At 38.4% G+C, this 20,712-nt stretch overlaps 1 protein-coding gene across 2 annotated transcripts in view; it reads left to right on the top strand.

The window, feature by feature from the left end:
* The window catches only part of DOCK2 (dedicator of cytokinesis 2), a 186,427-nt gene that overhangs the window by 78,102 nt on the left and 87,613 nt on the right, over positions 1-20,712 (top strand). For both annotated transcript variants that reach the window (XM_033073225.1, XM_033073226.1), the window contains exons 26-27: positions 7,842-7,990; positions 14,056-14,148. In XM_033073225.1, coding sequence (XP_032929116.1) covers positions 7,842-7,990; positions 14,056-14,148 — 242 coding nt within the window. The remainder of the gene's footprint in view (positions 1-7,841; positions 7,991-14,055; positions 14,149-20,712) is intronic.

Genomic DNA, 20,712 nt, shown 5'->3' with positions numbered 1-20,712 from the left:
ACTATTTGTTAGACTTTACCCATTATGGCATTTTTGTAGTTACATTTTTTAAAAAAATCCTGTAATGTGGAGGGAAATCAAGTTAGGTGAACCAGTTTTAGCAATGAACTTCTAAGTGTATGTGTAAAATGTGGTTACAATTACTTCAAATAGAAAAGAGAGATCAAAAACATAATAAAGCAGTTTAATGGCACATATTGGGGGTCAGTGACGTGAAATGAGGAAACGTGAGAATTGGAATTTGTCAAAATTCACAGGATCATGGGGTGGCCTGGGTTGGAAGGGACCTTAAAGACCTAAATCTGCCAGAGAGGATGTGCTGACAAGGCTGTGTTGCAGACTGCAAGGACTGCAAGCTGGAAAAGGCACCAAGAGCTGGAAATGCTGCCTTGGCTAGAGCAGGGCTGTGTTGGGAGTTCTGGCTGCCCTGCAATGACTGGCATTGCTCATGAACACAGCCCTGGGAGGTGGAGACTTGTGCAGCTGCTCCTGGGGTCAGTCTGTGCCTGCTCTGTGTCCTGCCTCACCTGAGCAGCAGAGTCCAGGAGACAAAGAGGATCTGCATCTTGCAGTACTATCAGAATCTGTAGGTGACCCATGGTACCTTCCTATCTGTGGCTCTTACTTAAGCTGTGAAATTTTAATTTAGATTTAACTATGAATGGAAAATATACTATTTAAAAATAATTACTTTGGGGCTTCCTGGTAAAGCAAAGAGTTAAATTGCAAATAACAAAGAGGGAAGACTTTTAACAGGAAGATTACTGCAGTTGTGAACAGATGTCCTTTGTGAAGAAGCACAATGCTTTAATTGAGCACTGGCTGCCATCAGAAGTCTCACCTCATTGAAGGAATGTTGTTCATTGGCTTTATTTTTAAGGCTTTGTTCTAAATCTGTATTCAGATGACACCTATGTCCTTATTAAATTGGCATGCCAGTTTTTAAGTGGGCATGAAGCCATCCTAACAGATGGATATGACTACAGGCCTGCCAGGGAATCAAGAGTAGTGTTTCCTAAGGGAGACAAAAGTGGTGTTAAATCTTTATTACCATTTTGGCTGCACATATGAGGCAGTCAAGAATGAAACCCGTCTGTGATATTTGCTGAAGGAGACCCAAATGTCTTTTTTAATGACATGATTGCATTAATGACTTAAGAGTTTGAATTTAATTTACTTGGTACATAAGAAATCATTAGGTGTCTTCCAAAGGGAATAAGGTGAATAAAAGGGTTAAAAAACCCAACCAAACATAGAACAGAAAACATATCAGTCCTTCATCTTGGATGACAATGAATCTACCTGTCCTTACTCAGGAAGGTGCTGCCAGAGAACCTCTCCAAGAAGTGTGTAGGAATTTGGGATTGATGAATATGCATAATACTAAATCTTTTGACAGACCTTGATGAAGAAAATGCAAGACGCTCAAACTGTATGTTGATGTTTTATGTGTTCAGATAAAGTTTGGGGCAGCTAGAATAAAAACAGTCAGAACAGTTGGGCTTTTTCATGCTTTTGAACATTAAAGAATAGATGTTGTTGGCAATGTTCTTACATTATTTATCAAGCAGAAAAGAAAGCAGCTAGTATTTAAATAGGCTTCTGCCCCCTCCATGTGTCTCCCTTGTCTGTCTGGAGCTTTCTTGGGGTATGGAAGGAGGTGTGAGAATGTGAATTGCTTCATCACAGACTTAGAGATTTGTCTAGGTTGGAAAAGACCCTTAAGAATGAGTCCAACTGCAAACCCAACCCTGCCAAGTCTGCCACTAAACCATGTCCCCACATCCACACATCTTTTAAACCTCCCCAGGGGTGGTGACTCCATCAGTGCCCTGGTGTGCTGGTTTGGAGGACAGATGTCTGCTGAGAAAGGCAGAAGCCTCTCTTTGAAATGGAGAATGTAAACCTCTCCCTCCAAATTATTATAATTATGAAATCAAGGGGCTCTCAGGTGAAGATGTGGGAATTAGGAATAACTGCTTTTTACTAGGAAAAATAAAATAGAAATACAGTTCTGCAAAGAACAAATCCCAAACCCTGCCAGAGTCAGAATCCAAGCTGACATCCATCAGTCAGGCAGGGTGGTGGCAGCTGTCCCATCCCATGGTGGCTGCATCCTCCTGCAGTGACAGATGTGGCTCAGTTGGAGCAGTGCTCCTGTAGAAGGTGCAGTTTTCCTCTGGAGGTCCAGAAGGGTCTGGTTTTCCTCTGGAATCCAGTGGAAAAGGCTGCTCTGATGTTCCAAATCCCAGTTTTTATCTTGGTAGGAAATGTTTGGCTCCTCCCCCTGGGTGGAGCATCTCCCCATGGGATGATGGAATTTTATCAGCCATGCCCTGGCACTCAGTGCCCTTGGCCTCTTGCCCACCTGGGCTTATGTTCAGCCAGCATCCCCGGGTCCCTCCTGCCTGGAGCACAGGACCTGGCACTTGACCTTCTCAGAGCTCAGCCTGCTGGCCTTGGTCACCCAGCCAGCCTGGCCAGGCCCCTCTGCAGAGCCTCCCTTCTGTCTGCAGAGCCTCCCTTCTGTCTGCAGGGCCTCCCTTCTGACACCTTCCAGGTGTCACTCCTGCCCAGCTCAGTGCCATCTGCAGCCTTGCTGAGGGTGCACCCAACCATGAGTATAAATCATCAGCTGCAACATAAAGTTTTACTTTAGCTATTTTTTTCAGTTACAGTCTTCTGCAATTTTCTTAATTTTTTTCCTTTTCCCAGGCCAGTGAATTGCTGACGTTTAAACAAGCTCTTGACTCACTTTCCTTACATAACTGATGCAATGATACCTTAGTATTATAATCAGAAATTTATGTACTGATTCAATAAACTTTTCTTTGTCCCAAGATAGTACAAGGTTTTCATGTTTTATGCACTGTTCTAGCGAAATAGTTCTAGCTGGGTTTTCAAAGATACAAAGACACAACTACAGGTTTATGTTTACTTTAGTCTACCCACAGGCTCAGGCTGAGATCAGGCTACAAATACTAGTCTTTTTCAGTTGCTTTGATTGTGTTTTTCAGAATATCTTGGAAGTTCATGCTCATATGGGATGATTCTTTTTTCTTTCCTTCTCTTTATGAATAAGGTCCTAGAAGTGCATTACAAAGTTAAGTAATTCTCCTGTATAATCAACAAGCTGAGTTTATCTAGCAGCCAGTCAAAAAATATAGACATAAAGCATTAATATTAACCAAACTAATTAACACAGAAAATAATTTTTTTTACTAAAATCTATTGATTTTTCCCATATTAGTGTCAATGGCAAGTGTGACTTTTCTTTGAAGGAAATAATATAGCTAAGAATAGTTAAACAACCTTTGAATTTCCATGTAGTTTGACACTACAACATTGTTCACATGTGAAAATGCCCTGTAAATAATTGATCAGCTGCATATGTTAAATCCTTTAAGAGATTCTGTATGTATCAAATATGGATCCAACCCTAATTTATATTGCCACGTACAACTGGGATTTCTGAAGCTTGCAGAGTAATTAGCTCTAAAAACTGGAGGAAAACAAATTGTACCTTCTGCCTCAGCAGTACAATAAGAAAATTTGGTCTATGCAAGGAGCCCTGTTTCTCCATGTTTAAAGAGTATGGAATGGCTCTATATGGAAGACAAATTATGTCAAATACCTGATTCTTTCACCAAAATACACGTGTGTGGTTTTTAAATGAGTTATAGGTATTTTGCATTCTGGTAGGAAGCTTTAAATGACCTCTGGAGGCTGGTATGGAGGAATTTTGAATTCAATATAATTTGCTTCCCCTCTACCAAGTGTCTGGTGCAACTTGTAAGTTATGATCTCATCTGTGCTTCCTGATTGTTGATCAAATGGGTATCACTGGCATGAGCAGTCAGATGTATTTTGGTGATTAATATACCCATACCACCTACCTTGAATCCTAGGGTTCTATTTTCTATATGAGGAGAAATTAAAAATGTACTTTATCTAGAAGACAGGATTCCTCTTGATCAATGACTCTGCTCAGTTTAGTGTCTCACTTTGCTTTTGAAATAAAGCTCATTAAGTATAGGTTTTTATTATCCAGTTGCTCCTGGTAACTTTGAAAGTTACCCCAAAGGAATTTTTGTATTTGCTAACTGTCAGACAGTTCAAAGGGACATCTAATAGCTTAAAATTGAACTGGATATTATTTTGAAGGAGTGAGAGCAGTAAGTATGTTTATCCTGGCAGATATGAAACTGCAATGTGCAAAGAACTTCCATCTTCTTTGAGAGGTGAAAAGTGGCTGAGATGTCACAAATTGTGATGTGACTGAACTTTGCCTGCTAGCACAGCACTCCTTACTGATGTTTTTGAAGTGAAAGTGTTTTCAAGCCATTATTTTTAAGAATGGTAGTTATGGGGAAAGAATCACCAGCTGAATTTCTCATGCTGTTGATTTGGAATCTGTCTATCTATGTGTCGTTGCAGATTAGTTAAAGGTTGGATGTGCTTGCTTAAATATGTTCACATTGTGTTGGTTGTAGCTGTTACTGTGTCTGTTGCAGGTTACTGGGGTAAGTTATGAATCCTAATTCAAAGTGTAAATTATACAGAGCAGTGGACAGCAGAGAACTTGAGGCACGAGGTGTTGCCATGGGTAGAACTCTGCTGTAAGGCAGGGAGAGGGATGCAGATGAGTTTTGATTTTCTGGGATCCACAATGCTATTGAGAAATGTGAGGTTTAGCTGGTGCTGAATCATTCCTTCAGCATATCCTGCACACAGTCAGAGAATCTGGAAAGAAACACAGGGATGGAGCAGAGTGGAGACCAGAAAAGAGAAATTTTACTGTAGGTGTATTTCCATACAGACTAAATATATGTGAAACAGTTTTTATGCCTCACTACAGATGCTGTGCAAGTGCTAGGGATTAAAATGACAAGAAATGGGTTTCTCCTATCTGTCTTTGGAGTAATGAGTTTGATATCATCTCTTCTGATACAGGACACCTTGATGTTTGAGAGCATGGATCAAAAATGACAAGCCCCAAAAATGTCATTATTTATATATAAAGGCATATATTTAACTTTGCTCCTAACTTTCTGCCAGTCTGTCCATTTTCCAGAGACTCAGGATCTCCTATAAACTTCTTGCTGTGTTGTGGCTCTTACTTGCTGTCCTTGTCTTCTCTGTTCAGTTCCTGAGCATTGTAAACTGGTCATGTGCAGTGCACCAAACTACTGCCACACTGATCAGCAGTTTTGGCAGTCAAGGATCAAACCTTCTGTGCTTTCTGACACTGACCCCCAGGAGAACACTGCTTTTGACCTGAGACCTTGGAGAAGGCTTCCAAATTTGAGTGATGGAGTTGGAATCAAGGGTGTATAGTTAGAATAGAAGCATGTGATTTCACTTGGTGAAGGGTTTTGAATTTGGGGATTTTAGAATATAGTCATAGGTATGGGACAAGATTGAGAGTTTTGGACGTTGTCTCTGTCTTCTTCCAAGTTTCAGGTGGTTTTTGGTTGGACAGTTAGTGCTGCTCTGAGGGTCACAGGGGTTTGGTTACTGGGTCAAAAGTATAAATAATACAGGTGTTAGTTCTCTATTGGAATGTTTAGCTTTACAAAACCTTGTAACTCACTGGATTCAGCTCCATTTTGCTCACTTTTAGCTGGTAGCTGGAAGTGTTGCAGAACTCTCTGTACTTTAGGTAAGATTTAATAAACAACCAAGTACGAACGAGAAATTCATCTCCTTCGTGTTTTAATCCTGACTCTGAGTGAAGGCAGAAGAAAATTTAGACAAGCCACTAATTAGGTGGTGCAACTAACCCATTACAGAATAGATGAAAAGTGCTTGTGGGGAATCTGGGAATGCTTCCAGTCCAGCCTCCAGCCCAGCATGAGGCCAGCTCTGAGGTCAGACCAGGCTGTTCCAGGACAGAGACTGTGCAACCTGTTAGTTCTGCTGCTTGGCTCCCTGTGTGAGGAAGAGGTTTTTCCTTACATCCAACCTGAGCTGCTTGCTTGGCTTGTGAGTCCATTTTTCAAATTTCATCTGATCCACTTTAAAATGTGCTAAGTCTGTGCCATCTTTCAGTAGGACTCTTACACTTGTGGTTGTTCTGCTAAGCACCATTAGATGGAAATGGTTAGCAATAAGTGCTCTATCCAAAAGAGAACTTAAATATTTTTGGAGTTGTCAGAATCTTGATGAATAAATTCTGAACTGATCATGCCGGGAACTGTTTCCTCCCTGGATAACCTTAGACTGTTGAAGGACAGTTTCCACTGATAATAGTGAAAACAGAGCTTAAATTTGTTTACTAGATTTTTCAAAAGTACTGAGCTAATAATCTCTTTTATAAATTGGACTTATTTGTTGACTGAATATAAAAATCCTTAATTTAAAAGGAAAAAAATCCTTAATTTGAATTTAAAATCCTTTATTTATCCCATTTCAGCAAGTTTTTTAGGTATTGAATGTAACTTTTTATTGCTAATGATGTTTCTTTGATTTCGTTTTGGCTAATAGCACTGCATTTGTTGTATTTACAATTAATTAGAAGTGGTTCATATGAACAAATCAAAAAAGTATTTGCTAGATACTGAATTACATCTCAATTTCAGAAAATTTACAACATTTGCTGTCTGCGGCTGGTGACCACCGAGGTGCCAGTCCCGACTTCTGGAGGGCAGGTGTTCTGTGTGTCCATGAACACAATCCATGCAGAAGTGCTTTAGGAGTGTTGGTATCCCAAAAACTCTGTGTTTTGAGAGTGCAGCCCTTTGGTTTCTGCTGCAGAGGGGTGTCTGTGCAGAATTGGGCACACAAAGGATCTGTAGACTCTGTGAAATTCATTTTTACACTGCTGTTCAAACAGGTCTTGTGTTCTTTAGAGCCTGTCTCAGTGGTGAGTTTGTAATTTGGGTATTGGGTTAGATTTGTCTTGTAGCTTGGAATAAGTGTTACAGAAATAGTTACCAAGAGTAGAGATACTTTCTGAGGCAAGAAATTATTCTGCTCTTCCAACATGATTAAAAGCTCTTGGCTTCATGTAGCTTGGAGCTGTTACTTCAAATAAGAATAATCTGCATGGATTGCTTGTGTTGCTTCATCTGCAAAATTAAGACAGTTATGATCTACTTTTCCCTTTCCCTTTCCTCAGGGTATGTCCAGGTGCTCTAAATAATTCTTTTAAAAAAGTATCTTTATTTTTTATTCCTGGATAGATATTGCTGTCATTAAAGTTATTGCAAATTTGTGTATCTTGTACTCCTTACATTTCCTATAAGCACCTCTCTTAAAAAGTCAATGTACATGTGAGATTGGAATATAACTTCATATTTGTATCAGCTTCCTTAAATTTAAATAAGGATGAATGTATGCACATGCACTATCATAGCTTGACAGGCCTTTCATTAGAGCATTTTCTTTGTCTGCATTTTTATGTGCCTTTAGAGGATATGTTTCAAAAATTATGCACATAGTTCTATTCTGCTGTTTGAGTCTTATTTTCAGAAATAAGTAAATAAATAGAGCAATTTTCTTACATTAAAATCCTGTCATTACTTAAACACAATTAGTGTCAAGATGCTTTGTATGTAAGTGAGTAATTTGTCCCCAAGTGTTTGATATAAGCTGAACAGCTTTCAGAATTTAATTAGAGGATATTATTTTATCAGGAACTTTTGATTTTGATATATGAAAATATGTTGACTTATGAAAATAGCACACAATTTTGAAATATTCCTGAGGCTGGAAAACCAACGATTCCATGTTGGGAGTGTGGCTGTTAAATCATATTGTGTTCCACTGTTTGGGGGAAGGTTTCTTTGCACAGAGTAGTTCATTTATATTTGTTATTAAGATAATTTGCTTTCTTCCAGAATGCAGGGACATTCTGCTTCCTGTGATTACAAAAGAGCTGAGGGAATTACTGGAACAGAAGGAGGATCAGCAGCTCCAGGTCCAGGAGAGGAAGTTCTGTGTTGAATTACTCAATAGCATCCTGGAGGTTCTGAGCTGTCAAGAGCCTGTAAGTACTGATGGTGATGTAGAGAGCCCAAGTGTGTAGAAAGCCTGAACTGATTAGGAAGTAAATTATTGATGATGATTAATCTCCTTCAAATATTCAGTACAAGCCAGTGGCAAATTGAACTTTTCTCCTATTTTTCATGAACTTAAACTGAAGGGCAGTGGAGTTATGAAAGATGAGGACTGACTTCTGAGTGAGCTGGTCCAGCTGGAGAGCTCTGCTCATTGCAGGGGTTGGACTGCATGACCTTGCAGGGTCCCTTCCAAGCAAAATTTTTGATTATTCTATAATTATTTTAATAATGCAGAATAAATTTCAAATTTCATCTTGTTCCTTTCATAAAAAAGCCCTGTAATTTCTGAAACAAATGCTTTTAACTCTACTGATGTTATAGGGTATAGTTTCTGCTTTCAGCAAGGTCTGGGTAAAACAGATTTCTCTTTACTGTATTTCACTTGGAGACTGAAGTTTGTTTATCAGGTTTCTGAAATTTTGGAACACTGAAATTTTCATCTGTGTGGTTCTTTATTTTCCTCATTTGAGAGAATGTTTAACTGACTTTTCAGGCCCTCACTTTTTAATGAGCAGTAGGTTATTCAATGAAGCTTCTCAATAATTTGAGGACTTTATTCTGAGAAAACATCATCATTAATTACATTAAGAAAGCTGTAATTTCCTTAACTTGTGAATATGTCCTGATTTTTCCTCAACTATAGTTTTCTGATACATGTGTTCAAACTTTTCAGACTTTGGATTAAGGCAAGTTGTCATTTTAGGAGTTTTTCACTGTGGCTCCTTGGATCATTTCCTAGTAAATGAAATCATTACAGCATATATCTTGATTTCATAAAATCTGTGATACTGCTGAGGCTTTTCAGTTTGCACAGGGCAGTCTTTCCATGTGTATTATGAGCTATTTGCCTCATTGGTTTAGACTTAAGCAGCTCAGGAGGGATTGATCTGAGGGGATACAAAAGAAATATTGGAACATTTGAATTTGAAATGTAATTCTTAAGATAAATGGTGAAAGCGTGATAGGGCAAAAATGGAAGTTATCTCATAAGGCTGTAATGCAAAGTAACCAGTTTTGTTACCCTATCCTTTAAAAGGTAAAACACAATTGTAAAGCAAGATGGAGAAATACTTTCTCTGTGTGTACCTCATAAATGAAGTTTGTTTTTGAATTTAACAGTTGCTGTCCATAGCAGCTGTTGCTGACATGTAAAAGACTCATTAAAGCCTACTGAAAATATGGGTTTGTGGCTCATCTTGGTGTGAGTGAGAACATTATGCAGAATAGCAGAAGAATTGCTGAGAATTTAAAACACATGCATTAAAAAAATATGTATTGGCATTTGCTCAACAGAAGTGGCATTTCTGCAACAGTTTCTTTCAAGGAAGGTAAACTGGAGATTGTCTGGGAGATGTTTGGGTCATTCACAGTTATCACAGATTGTGCTTGCAGTCAATACTGATGCATTTCTGATATAAGGAGAAAAGCCCCTCGGGGTAAGTTTAAATCCAGCAGTGGTATCAGATCATGCTGGGCTCTCTAGAGGCATCATATTCCTAAGGACTATTGCAGAATAGTTGGGATATCAACAAAAGAACCAGATACTTCTGTTGCAGAAAGTCCATACCTGGCCTACCTCTGGCAATACAACTTCTGGTAAGAGAAAATATGGATTTTAGAATATATTAAGCATGTGTCATTAACTTTAACACTGGGCTTTGTAACCACAGCAGATGTGTGGCCATCACTCGTGGATTTTTCCTTCCTTGACAGAGGAATCCATGGATTGTTATCTCATTTTTTTAACCAAACACTGATCCTGATCAGTACTGAAAATCTTTTATTGAGATGACTCAGCTGAAGGAGGAAAAAGGAGCAAAGGAGGGGGGCACAGCAGCACCCAAGGATCACACTTTGTGATTTGTCCTCAAGAGCCACTGCAGATTTCTCTGCAGTGTAACCCACATGGTTGTTTTCCAGTCACAAATCTCCTTGCAAGGCTGTATTTGCCTTGCAGGAGTAAATACTTTGGAATCTGTAGGCAAATGAAAGGGTTCACATATGGCTAAGTTATTGTTTGGGGTGCCTTTGTTCAGTGGATCTGGATACAGGCAGTTGGTCTGCTAATTAACCAAATTATTTCAGCTGGGATGACGCTTGAACCCTAAGATGAATGCAGTTTTCTGTTCTACAATTCATCCCCTGCATTTCTTAGCCTCTTTCTAAGAAAATGGATGGTTTGACCTGCTGGAGGAGAAAACTTCAGCCTTTAGTAGCAGAATCACATTATAATATTAATAACACCGATGTCTGGTTTTTCCATCTCAGTGGAGAAACCTGGTTTCAGACTAGCATTCAAAACTTTTTGGAAACTTAACTTTGATATTTTTTTGTGTTGCATTTATTCTGTGAAAGTCACCAGAAATAGAACTCACACAAAGGACAGGTGAGAAAAAACAACTGTAGTTGTTCTGTTTCATAGGGTGAAAATTTATACTGTGAAGTGATCTTTGAAGTTGTTACAGAATTTTTGAAGAATGCATTCTCTTTGTCAAAGGAAAGGATATTTTGATATTTCCAGCTCTGCTCTACTGTTTTATCTCACATTGTTTAGAGAGTGGGAACATGGGAATCATCAGATCCTTGTGTTCAAATCTGTTTTCTTCAGCTGCTGCCTCACTGCTGGTTCTGCAGGTAGCCAGCATGTTAAAATCTCTGTTTTGTGTAGTGTTTGTGTGTTTATTTTTATGACTAGACAGTCACTGTTGGGCATCTCAGTGAGATGCTTAGCTTTGATTTTAAGATTGCTCTCCTGCAAACAACTTTTGGACATAAAAGGCATAGTTTTGATTTAATCATGTCTGAAATTACCTTCATAGCTTGAGATTGTTCTTCAAGCACCTGTGAAATGCATTTAACTCTTAGACCAAGTAAGTCATTGATGAAGGTCATGGTGAAACCAGTGATTTTTTTGTTTCTGTTTTAATTCCCTTTTCCCTCTTTGCAACACTTTGTTCCATGCAACCTGGCAGTCCCTCATGAGGTGACTTCATCTCTAATCTGACATATATGTTATGTTTTAATATTTACTGAATCAGAACAATCTTTTATTTATTGTACTTACAAAATTAAATGTAATGGTAAATGCTTTCTCTTGGAATTTACAGTGAAATCTTGACTATAAGTGCAAGAGAGATGAAGAATCTTTTCCTATTCTGTGCATTGTCAGTAATTGGCAGCAGTTGCATTTTAAGCTGTTCAGCAAACACTAGCAAACAAGCCTGGAAGCATTTTAGAATTATAAAGAAATTTTTTAAGCACTTCCCTAACTTATGGTGGATCTTAAGCCTTTAGCAAAAGGGAATTTCAAAGGAATGTAGTCAGGAATTCTGCATGTTCTTTCAGGGCAAATTACCTTAACGTCTTCTTTTCAGTCAGAACAATGCAGGATTATGAGTTATGGTTTAAAAAGAAATTATTATCCTTTTATATGTGCCTTTATGTGTATGTTGTCAAAGAAGGAATGCAAGTCACAGGGCTGGATGCAGCAGAGAGGGAGCACACAGGATTTCCTCTGGCTGCCCATACAGTGCCATGGCTTAGATTTGTGACCAGAACAGTGCTGATAATGCAGCAATGAAATTTTAGTCATTACAGTTTAATTGTAGTGTTTGCACAGTGCCAGGGCCTCCTGTGTTTGTCACTGAGCCCCAGACCAGGGAGGAGGGCAGAGCTGGGTGAGTTTGGGGGGGACAGAGCAGGGACACTGAAATGAATTGACAGAAGTGTTTCCAAGTGGGTGTCCAAGTGCAGGTTGTGTAATGCTGGAATTCCCAGGCAGCCCTTCAGTGAGTCCTGTGTGCCACTGTCCAAATAAAGGAACCTCCTCAGAATCTGAAGTGCAGGGTTGACTCTGATTCTGAAAAACAGAATTGCCTTTTTTTCCTGATGCTGTAGTAGTTTAAATAGAGGATGAAAGCTAAATCAAACACTCTCTCCTTTACCCTGGGCAGATATTTTTGAAAGAGAGTGAAATTTTGTTTGGTTTGGATTTTCCATTAACTAATCTGTGTGCCAATCTGTGCCATCCAGCCCAACGAGGAGCCTGAAGGTGTTTGGGTTCTGTGGGACACTGCCTGCAGAGCATGAACTCTGGTTGTTCCATGCCTTGGCAAATCTTTTCAACAGGGAAGACAAACATTTTTGATCACCATATTTAATTAAACGGAATAATACAATTAACGTTTTCCAAGGGAATGTTTATATATGACACAAGTAGTTAATTTAGCTCCTAAAAAAATCTTATGCTTGATCAATGGACTGAAGCCAAATAATGGTGGATTTTCTCATTTCATCCTTGTGAAGAGAAAAATGATCTGAAAAAGATCATGTTGCAGTTGGTTCTTAGACTATCTTCTGAAGCTAGGAGCTGTAAGATAAAAGCTGAAATTTCATGTACTGACAATGTGTGAAAATAACTTTTGTTAATTTAGCAATGTGATATTGAATACCTAATTGTTTCTTAGATTATCAAGAAGAAAGGGAGTCTCAGTTTCATAGAGAAACCATTTTATTTCATTTGCTAATGCTTCTCTGAAAATTCAAAGGTCGAGCAGAAAATAACCTTTGTGTGCTTGAGCATATGTAATAGTCTTTTCAGGAGAGGTTTGTTATGTGCTACTTGTGAATTAAGAATAGAGCTCATTTTTAATGATGGAGTCAGGGCTAAATGTTAAAACTCATTATGCAATGTTCTGAACTGTTACTAATTATGGTATAGCACATACTGAAATGTGGAAGTGAACTTATATGGGCTCTCATCTTTGAATTTAAAAAAAAAGAGAAACTAATTAACAAATTACATCCCTGTGCTAAGTGCTGCTACACAGTTTATCAGTTTTGGCTGTTGATAATATTTTTTAAAATTATAGTGGTAAACAACGTTATAAAAACAAGTGTGTCTTCTGTCTAGCCACTCTCAAGTGTAGTTGTGTTATTACCATAGGACTGTGCCAGAGAAAGTGAAATTTTAAAGAAGGAAACACCAAACTCTAATTATTCTGTGACCACATTGTTCATTTATAGAATATAACAACTTCTGAAATGCTGTGACAGGTGAGGAGATCACTTCAGCCTGTGAGTGTCACTGTCACAGGATGCAGCACTAAATGGCAATAGCAAATACCAAATGTGAGGAAGGTCCCAAATATTGATATTTGCCTGATCCAGGGCAATCAGAACAGGAGAAAGCAAAAGGAGATGTTGGCTGACTCAGAGGAAAAACAGAACCTGGAGCAATTTCTCCTGGGGTGGTACTGGGGCTCAGCTACCTAAAATATAATTAAGAGCTCACCACAGCTTCTGTGATGGTGGTGTCCTTTCCATGCTGTATCTGACATTAAATAAGGGTCTTGGTGTAACCTAAATATCCTTTTCTGCTAGACATTTGTTTTGACATTTTCCTGTCCTGTTGCATGCTGGTTTCCCAAGCTGTTGAGTGATCAGAGTAAGGTCAGTGAAGCTGGTGACTAGGTAATTCCCATTTTAGGGTTTTAGAATAATTAATCAAATGTCCTTCAGGCAACAAGAGCAGTACTTGGGCAGAGCATGTCCAAAGCAGCTCAGGGAAATGAAGACAACTTTGTCCTTTTATAACTCTGTATTTGTGACTGCCAGCTGAGAACATTGCTGAGCTGCAGCCTGCCCTGAGAGCACTGACAGATGTGGGCAGCTGTGAATTTGTCTCACATTACCTGTCCCAGGGGTGAGCTGCTGACTCAGGGGGAGAAAAGGGCTCCTTTAGTGAGAGTTGGGAAGTGACTGTTGGCAACAAAAACCAGTTGTGGAGTAGATTGGGCTGAAATTGGACACGAGTGTTCCATGAAATTGCTGGAACTAAGGAGCAGGGTGAGCAAGAAGAATTAGTGCTGCTCTTTCAATTGGGCTGTTATATTGTACAACTTGAACTGTCAAAATGGAAATAATTGGTTTCTTCTTTCTTTTCAAAGAGATATGATTTTAATATCAAAACTCTTGTTTTTTTCATTTGCAGGCTTCAACTTATCACCATATTCAAGAAATAATGGTGCAGCTACTACGCACAGTGAACAGAACTGTTATTACAATGGGACGAGATCCATTAATTGTGAGTAATATTTTAATGCATTTTCAATGCTTTGAAACTCATTTTATAGTTATCCTGGAGAAAATGCAAATATAGCATTTGTGGAGTCCTTGTGAATTATTTTTTTTAATTTAAAAAGTCTCAAGCTTCACTCTTTTTTCATTCAGCTGTGACACTGTAGTCACAGCCTAGTATAAGATTTGAACAGCATAAGATTTTAAAGATTTCTGTTTAAGAGAACAAATGATAAATAAAAAGTTAATTGATATTTGCAAAAAAAAAAGAAAGTTCTACAAACCTGCATAAAGAACATGGTTTAAGACATTGAAAAGAGTATTTCTATAATCTAAAGTGAAATTGTATGAGTAAATCTAAAAAAACAAATTGTATCTGGGCACGTGCTGGCACTAAACACTCACCTGAGGTTTTTTTTTATGGAGGTCCCATGATTTAAGAGTTATATACGAGGACAAATTCTGCAATTTATTCAGATTTAAGTGCACATCTCCTGAGCACTCCTCTGGATTTAGACTATTTGTGAGAATGCAAGGAATCCACGAGGAATTCAGAGCTTACCCCTCAGACTGTTCACTTATGGGAAGATGGTTTTTCACAGCTTATCTTTGATTTATTTTATTCCACAAAATCATAGTCTCATTTACTTGATGATTTTGGCCACAAGGGGTACATTGTGTGCCTTTTAAAATGCCCTGTGCTCCCCTGTTTATTTCTATCAGAAAATAACAATTTTAGATCATTGCCAACCAGAGCATGTGTGCCTCCTAATGATTAGGCTCCTAATAATGGAGGAGACTAATTGAGTTCCTCAGAGGAAACATTTACCAGTGGTTGCTTTGAACTCCCTGGTGGTGCATCTGCAAGTTTGAGGCTGTTTGTGGAGCTCCAGGCTGCTGCTGCTCTTGTAGAACCCTGGGGCACATCCACAGTCACCACAGGAAATGGTTTGGAATGAGGACCAGTGACCCTTTTAGTTCTCTGGAGTGCTGGGAAATGTTTTCTGTGCAAGGAAAACATGATAAGAGTGTTGTGCATGAGCTAGGAGTATTTCTGGGTACCTCAAGAAGCACATGAAAAAGTAAAATGAAGTTGTTTTAATCCTGCATAAAAGATCCATTAGGAAACCAGTAGGAAAACAAGCTGGTTACAGTAAATTGAAATGGCGTGGAAAATCTGTTTCTTTCCTTTTTTTCTCCCTCTCATCTACTGTAATTTCTTCAGCTGTTTTAACTTGAAAAGAACAAATTCAGTGTGAATTTTGCAATGTGGTTCTCTTGCTTCTAATTATGTTCATGAGCACCTCTGCATATGTGAGTATTGGGCATTTTAGAGGATTTTCAAAGTGGAATTCCAATAAATTGCCACATTTTCTACAGCTGAAGCAACACTTGTTAACAGAATAGCCTTTTACATGCAAATAAATTGTTTTTTAATGAACAAAAGTCTTTTGTATTCAGAAAGAACTGGCAAAAGAAGCTTTTCCATGCTCTGTGTGCTACTTTAGTTCACCAAGTTAATTTTCAGGTTTGCTTTAACACTTTTGAGAGGGCCAAACTTGCTGTGAAAGCCTGAATGCTTGATCTTTACAAAATGAACCAGATAGTGAAGAATTGTGTCCTGGAGAATGCTTAGATGAGCTGGAGTTGCTGAAAGTGTGGTGAATTCTGCAAGTACAGGTGGGACATGTGGAATTTCTGCAGCTGGACTGTGTAGCTGAGGTTCTACAGGTGCAAGTGACCTTTCAATGGGGCTAAATCCATCACTTCTAGGAGGACAGGTTACTCTGTAGATTTTAAATCTGTTGCTGTGTTTGTGAATATTGCAAGTATTTTTATTAACTTCTGCAGTGGAATTTCCTATAACTTGAAAATGCTATGGAAAGTAATGTTATAATTGACTTATACTGATAAGAGCAATAATTATAATTTACAAAACCTGTAATTCCTTGCAAGCTCCAACACCTTGCACCTGACAGATAACTGGATTTGATTTACCTGAGGGGTTCTTTTGCTTTCTGACAGGGATAAACAAGTTAATTTTCATATCCAGGTGATCTTTCCACAATCTAGCTTGTTGGCAGAGGTCTGGGTTTGCAGTTGCCTGGATCTTTTCGTGCTGTTAAGGGAGAGGGAAAGGGAGGTTGTGCCTTGGGCTTAGCTGGTGAGTGCCTGCTGGGAGCTGTGTTCATGTAATTACTGAGAAGAGCCAGGCTCAGAAAGAAATAATCTCCCCAGGAGGAGGTGGTGGTGGAAAGGTAATTTGGCTCTCTGCAGCTACTGCAGGGAAGACTTAGTTAAATGCCATTCTTGCCTTCACTGTGGTGTTTTAGCTTTAACAGCTGCTTGGTTGTTTTCACTCTTAAAACCCCAGAAAACCTTGACTGTTTGTGGCTGTACAAGTGCTTCTGCACTTTCACAAAGAGGGACAAGTTTATTGTCTGAAACTAGCTATTCAAGGTTTACCTTGAATATTTCATGAGATTTAGACTTTTAGTTAAAGGTCATAGCCATGCAGTGAAGTCCTCCTACAGGAATTATAGAAATCAAATTTATAAACCATGTAGAACACAGAAATACTTGTTTTCAGTCTTGGCTGGGTTGGGTAAAAAGAAATATCATAAATCCACCATATGCACCTTAAAGATTTCCTTTAGTACTTCCAATCTTGATTTTGCTCACAATATCAGTTTAACATGATGAAGTGTAGCTGTGCTGCACTGAGGTGTTTTTAGACAGTATTTATATATGATATTGTACAAATCAAACTTTGCCAAAAATAAATTGTGAGCTCTGTTAAGCAAAGCTACTCTAGAGCAGACAACAAGCACAGAAACTGTTTGCAGAGCTGGCATGGTTGGAGAATTTCACATGTTCAAATATTCTCATGATCTAGCTAAAAGCTACAGCTTTTTTGTTTGGCATTCAAATTGACATCCTTGCTCTACCTGGAAATGCAGAATGATTCCATGAGATGCCTCTTAGTTTTCCATTCGCTTTTCTTTTCCCAAACAGCAACTGTTCCCTTCCTTTGTAATCTAAACATTGTTTATTATGAATTGACTCCTGAAACCTAATAAAAATATCTCATTTTATTGCAAAAGATAACAGCACATTTAAAGGGCCTACAAATATACAAAAGATACATTAGAGATCAAGTGCCATTAGGAAGGGGTTGTGTGTGTTTGCTGGCAGGATTATTCTGGTGCACAGAGCCATCAGAAGCCCTACATGAACTGCTGTTACAAGAGACAAATCAGTAATTTTTTCATACATTTCTAATTTTTTTAAGAAAGTTAGTTTGACTCCATAAAACAACAACTTAAAATACAGTGGTTTTGGAATATACTGCATTCTGTGCAATGTTTAATATATAACATATTTCATTTAAATATGTATTTCTCAGAAGCCCACAATATTTTTGTAATCAAGTGCTGTCAAGCAGCTGTGGTTTGGGTTTTTTGGTGGGGTTTTTTGATAACTTATAGGGGGTTTGTGGATTATTTTTCAATTTTATTAAGGAATGTGTTTGTATTTCTAACATTTCTTTCCTGCTCTGGGAGTTGTTTTTGGGGATTATGCTGTAATTTTGTAAACCAGAGAAGTTTTTTGTAGCTATACTTTTATCTTCCAACAGTCTTCCAATTTGTAATGCTCTTCCTCTATATTTTTCTACACTATAAATTGCATAGTGTGCATCTGGTACTTTTTTATTTCCTATAGGAATTAATAATTAATTACTGAAATATTTTTTATTATTAAACAATTAAAAACCCTCAATGCTTTCATGTAATATATTCATATAGCCAAGATTCTCCAATTATGTATTACAAAGCTTTAAATTTTAATTATTTTGTGTTGCACATTTTAAAGTCCAAACAAACCAGCAGCTAAGCTGGGTTACCCTGTTCCTGGTGTCTCCAGGACTGACACCTCCTCCCCACCACCTTTCAGTGGGATAAAAGCTTTTTGTTCCAATGTTCTCTCTCAAGTTTGGTGTAGAAAACCTTCTGAGTGTCCAGCACTGTGGGGATGACTGGGGGTAAAAACCCCCTGCAGCCTTCCTGAAGGGAAATGCTTTCACAGCACTGAAATTCCATCTTTTGTGTCAAGGCAAACATGCCTGGGGGAGTTTGGGAGCTCTGAGAGGGAAGGCTGAGACACAAGTTCCTGCATGGCTGAGGCTCCTCAGGCACCTCCTGTGCTCCCCTGGCAAAGGTCACAAACAATTTCACATCCACTCCTGGCTTTACTCACTGAGAGAGAAACCAGAATCCACCAAATCAGGAATCTGCACAACAGAACCTAATTGTGACTGGGAGATTAAGGATTAAAAATTGCTTATGGTTCTGGATCCCATCAAGCTCAGATGTCAGAATGTAAAACCTGTAAGCATTTAAATCTGCATATTCCAGATTTTTATGAGTATTGATGTTTCTTCAGGTCATGAGAAAGACTTAGAGCCTTACTTGTAGCTACCTTTGGTTGGACTTCCTTAAACTAAAAAGGATATTTCTGTTTTGCATAGTTCTCCTGACCCCAGGCATTGATTGGTGCTCTGTGGTGAACCAAAGTGCTGTGGTTTGTTTAAATTAAAGGATCTGAATCCTTTGAAAATAAATTGAAGGCATCATATGCATTGTGTGGGCAAACCCAAAGTCACATAGCTTAAAATGAGCATTTTTTGTGCTTGTCAACAAAAAAAAAGGCAAAAAGATTGTGTTTGTATCATAAATTATTAAAAATGGTTTGATACAGAAAAAACAACTTGCTGTTTTTACCAGTGTTAAAGCTTGGTGTTGCTTATTATTATATTTTACCACAGGGGACATGGGTCTTAAAATGTTATTTTAATGTACAAGAATAACTTATACACCAATAAATCCTTCACTGCATCAATTATAGAGACTAATGCAAAAAAAGAAATGCTGTTGGCACAGCAGCACAAGCAGTGCATGTTCATAGTGATGGCTTCTGATGGAGTCATTTAATTTTTACTTTTTTATAAACACAACCTATTACTGAGGAGCTTTTCTGTCTCACTAAAGGCATCTAAAGACATTTACTAAAAAATTAATTTCCATCTGAAAAGCCTCCAAAATGAAAACAGTTTTGTTCCTGCCATTTCTGTACTAACTGAAGGTAACATTGAGAATTTTTTAAGTGTCAGTCCTTTGGAATTTTGATAAATTAAGCTGCAGCATATTACATGCTTTCTTCTAAAAGATTTGTTTTATAAAGAAATTAGTCCCTTCAGACAAAATTCTTCTGTGCAAAATTGTTTTTAATGTCTTTTCAAATGTGTAATTACCCCTAAGAATTCAAGGAACACAGAAGAGTACAAAAAGTGTACAGACATTTAAAACTAACATTGCACAATTCATACAGGATGACTTAGAAAAATAAGATGCAGGGATTAATCTATGGAATACCCTGAACCAGGGCTACTTCTAAGAAAAGGTCTGCAGTACATTCCACTCAGCTTGCTTTGGAAAACATTTTCTCCCCTGCCCCCCATATGAAAGGTGTTTTCATGAGTAAAATAACAGGATCACCAATCATAAATTGGGTTCCATTGGCACACCCTGTGCTAATGGTAACTTGAAAATTTTTGGAGAAAAAAAGTAGCTGCATTGACAGATTTGATAAAATCTTTTCAGCATATATTATTTTTGTGTGTAATACATATCAGTTTTTCACTAAATATTATTTTTATGTTCAATTTTTTATCATATATTAATTTACATCTTAAGGCAAAAAAAAAATCTTGGGATATTTTGGTACAGCAATGCAGGTCTTAAACGGATAGACTGGGCAAATGATTCAGTGAGACAGGAGCCAAAATAGTTATTCCTCTTTATCCAGCAACTCTGTGGTGAGCTCTGAGGGATCATGTCCATTTTAGGCTTCCAGGTGTAGGAAAAACATCAATTTACTGGTGGGACAGCACCAGGATTCCTGACTGTGGCTGCAGCATGGGACAGGAGAGGCAATGCAAACTGGATTTGTGCAGGGTTTTGGGAGTGAGGAGTTAGGAGAGGTCTCATTCTCCACGTGGCTCCTGCTGCAGGTGTGCTGGGCACAAATCAGGGTGCAGGAATTCAGGGTAGGTGTGAGGGGAAAGCCTGGGACAGGAGCTGAGGGTTCTCTTTGGAGGTACCCACATCCCAAACCCACTGCTCTGGACCTTGCTTGAGCAGGGCTTTAGGACAAGAGCTGCTGTGACATCCTCTCGTTTTACAGCTCCCCACTGCTTTTCAGAGAAGTCCTTCCAATGGCTGAACCTTCTAAATGGTGACTTTTATCATGAGCAAATAAAAGGATGGAGTGAAAACCTAACCTGAAATTCTTTTGCTTGTTGTTCAATATTAGATGACAGCCACAGAAATATTTCAGGGGGGATGTGAAATAATTATAATTGGCTCCTTGGAGAAGAGATTTCTTCTAACAATTTAGGTTTCCCTGAATTTGTTCTTGATGATGTGGTTTGTTCAAAGCTCGATGAAGTTTTTTCTTTTTAGTCCTTGTTGCTTATAAATGGGAAATGAAGGCTGTGTGACATGCTTAGCTT

The sequence above is a fragment of the Catharus ustulatus genome, chromosome 15, assembly GCF_009819885.2.
Source record: "Catharus ustulatus isolate bCatUst1 chromosome 15, bCatUst1.pri.v2, whole genome shotgun sequence".
In the NCBI taxonomy this organism is placed as follows: Eukaryota; Metazoa; Chordata; class Aves; order Passeriformes; family Turdidae; genus Catharus; species Catharus ustulatus.
Note: the sequence above shows the minus strand (reverse complement) of the source record. Positions and strands in the feature narration are given on the sequence as shown.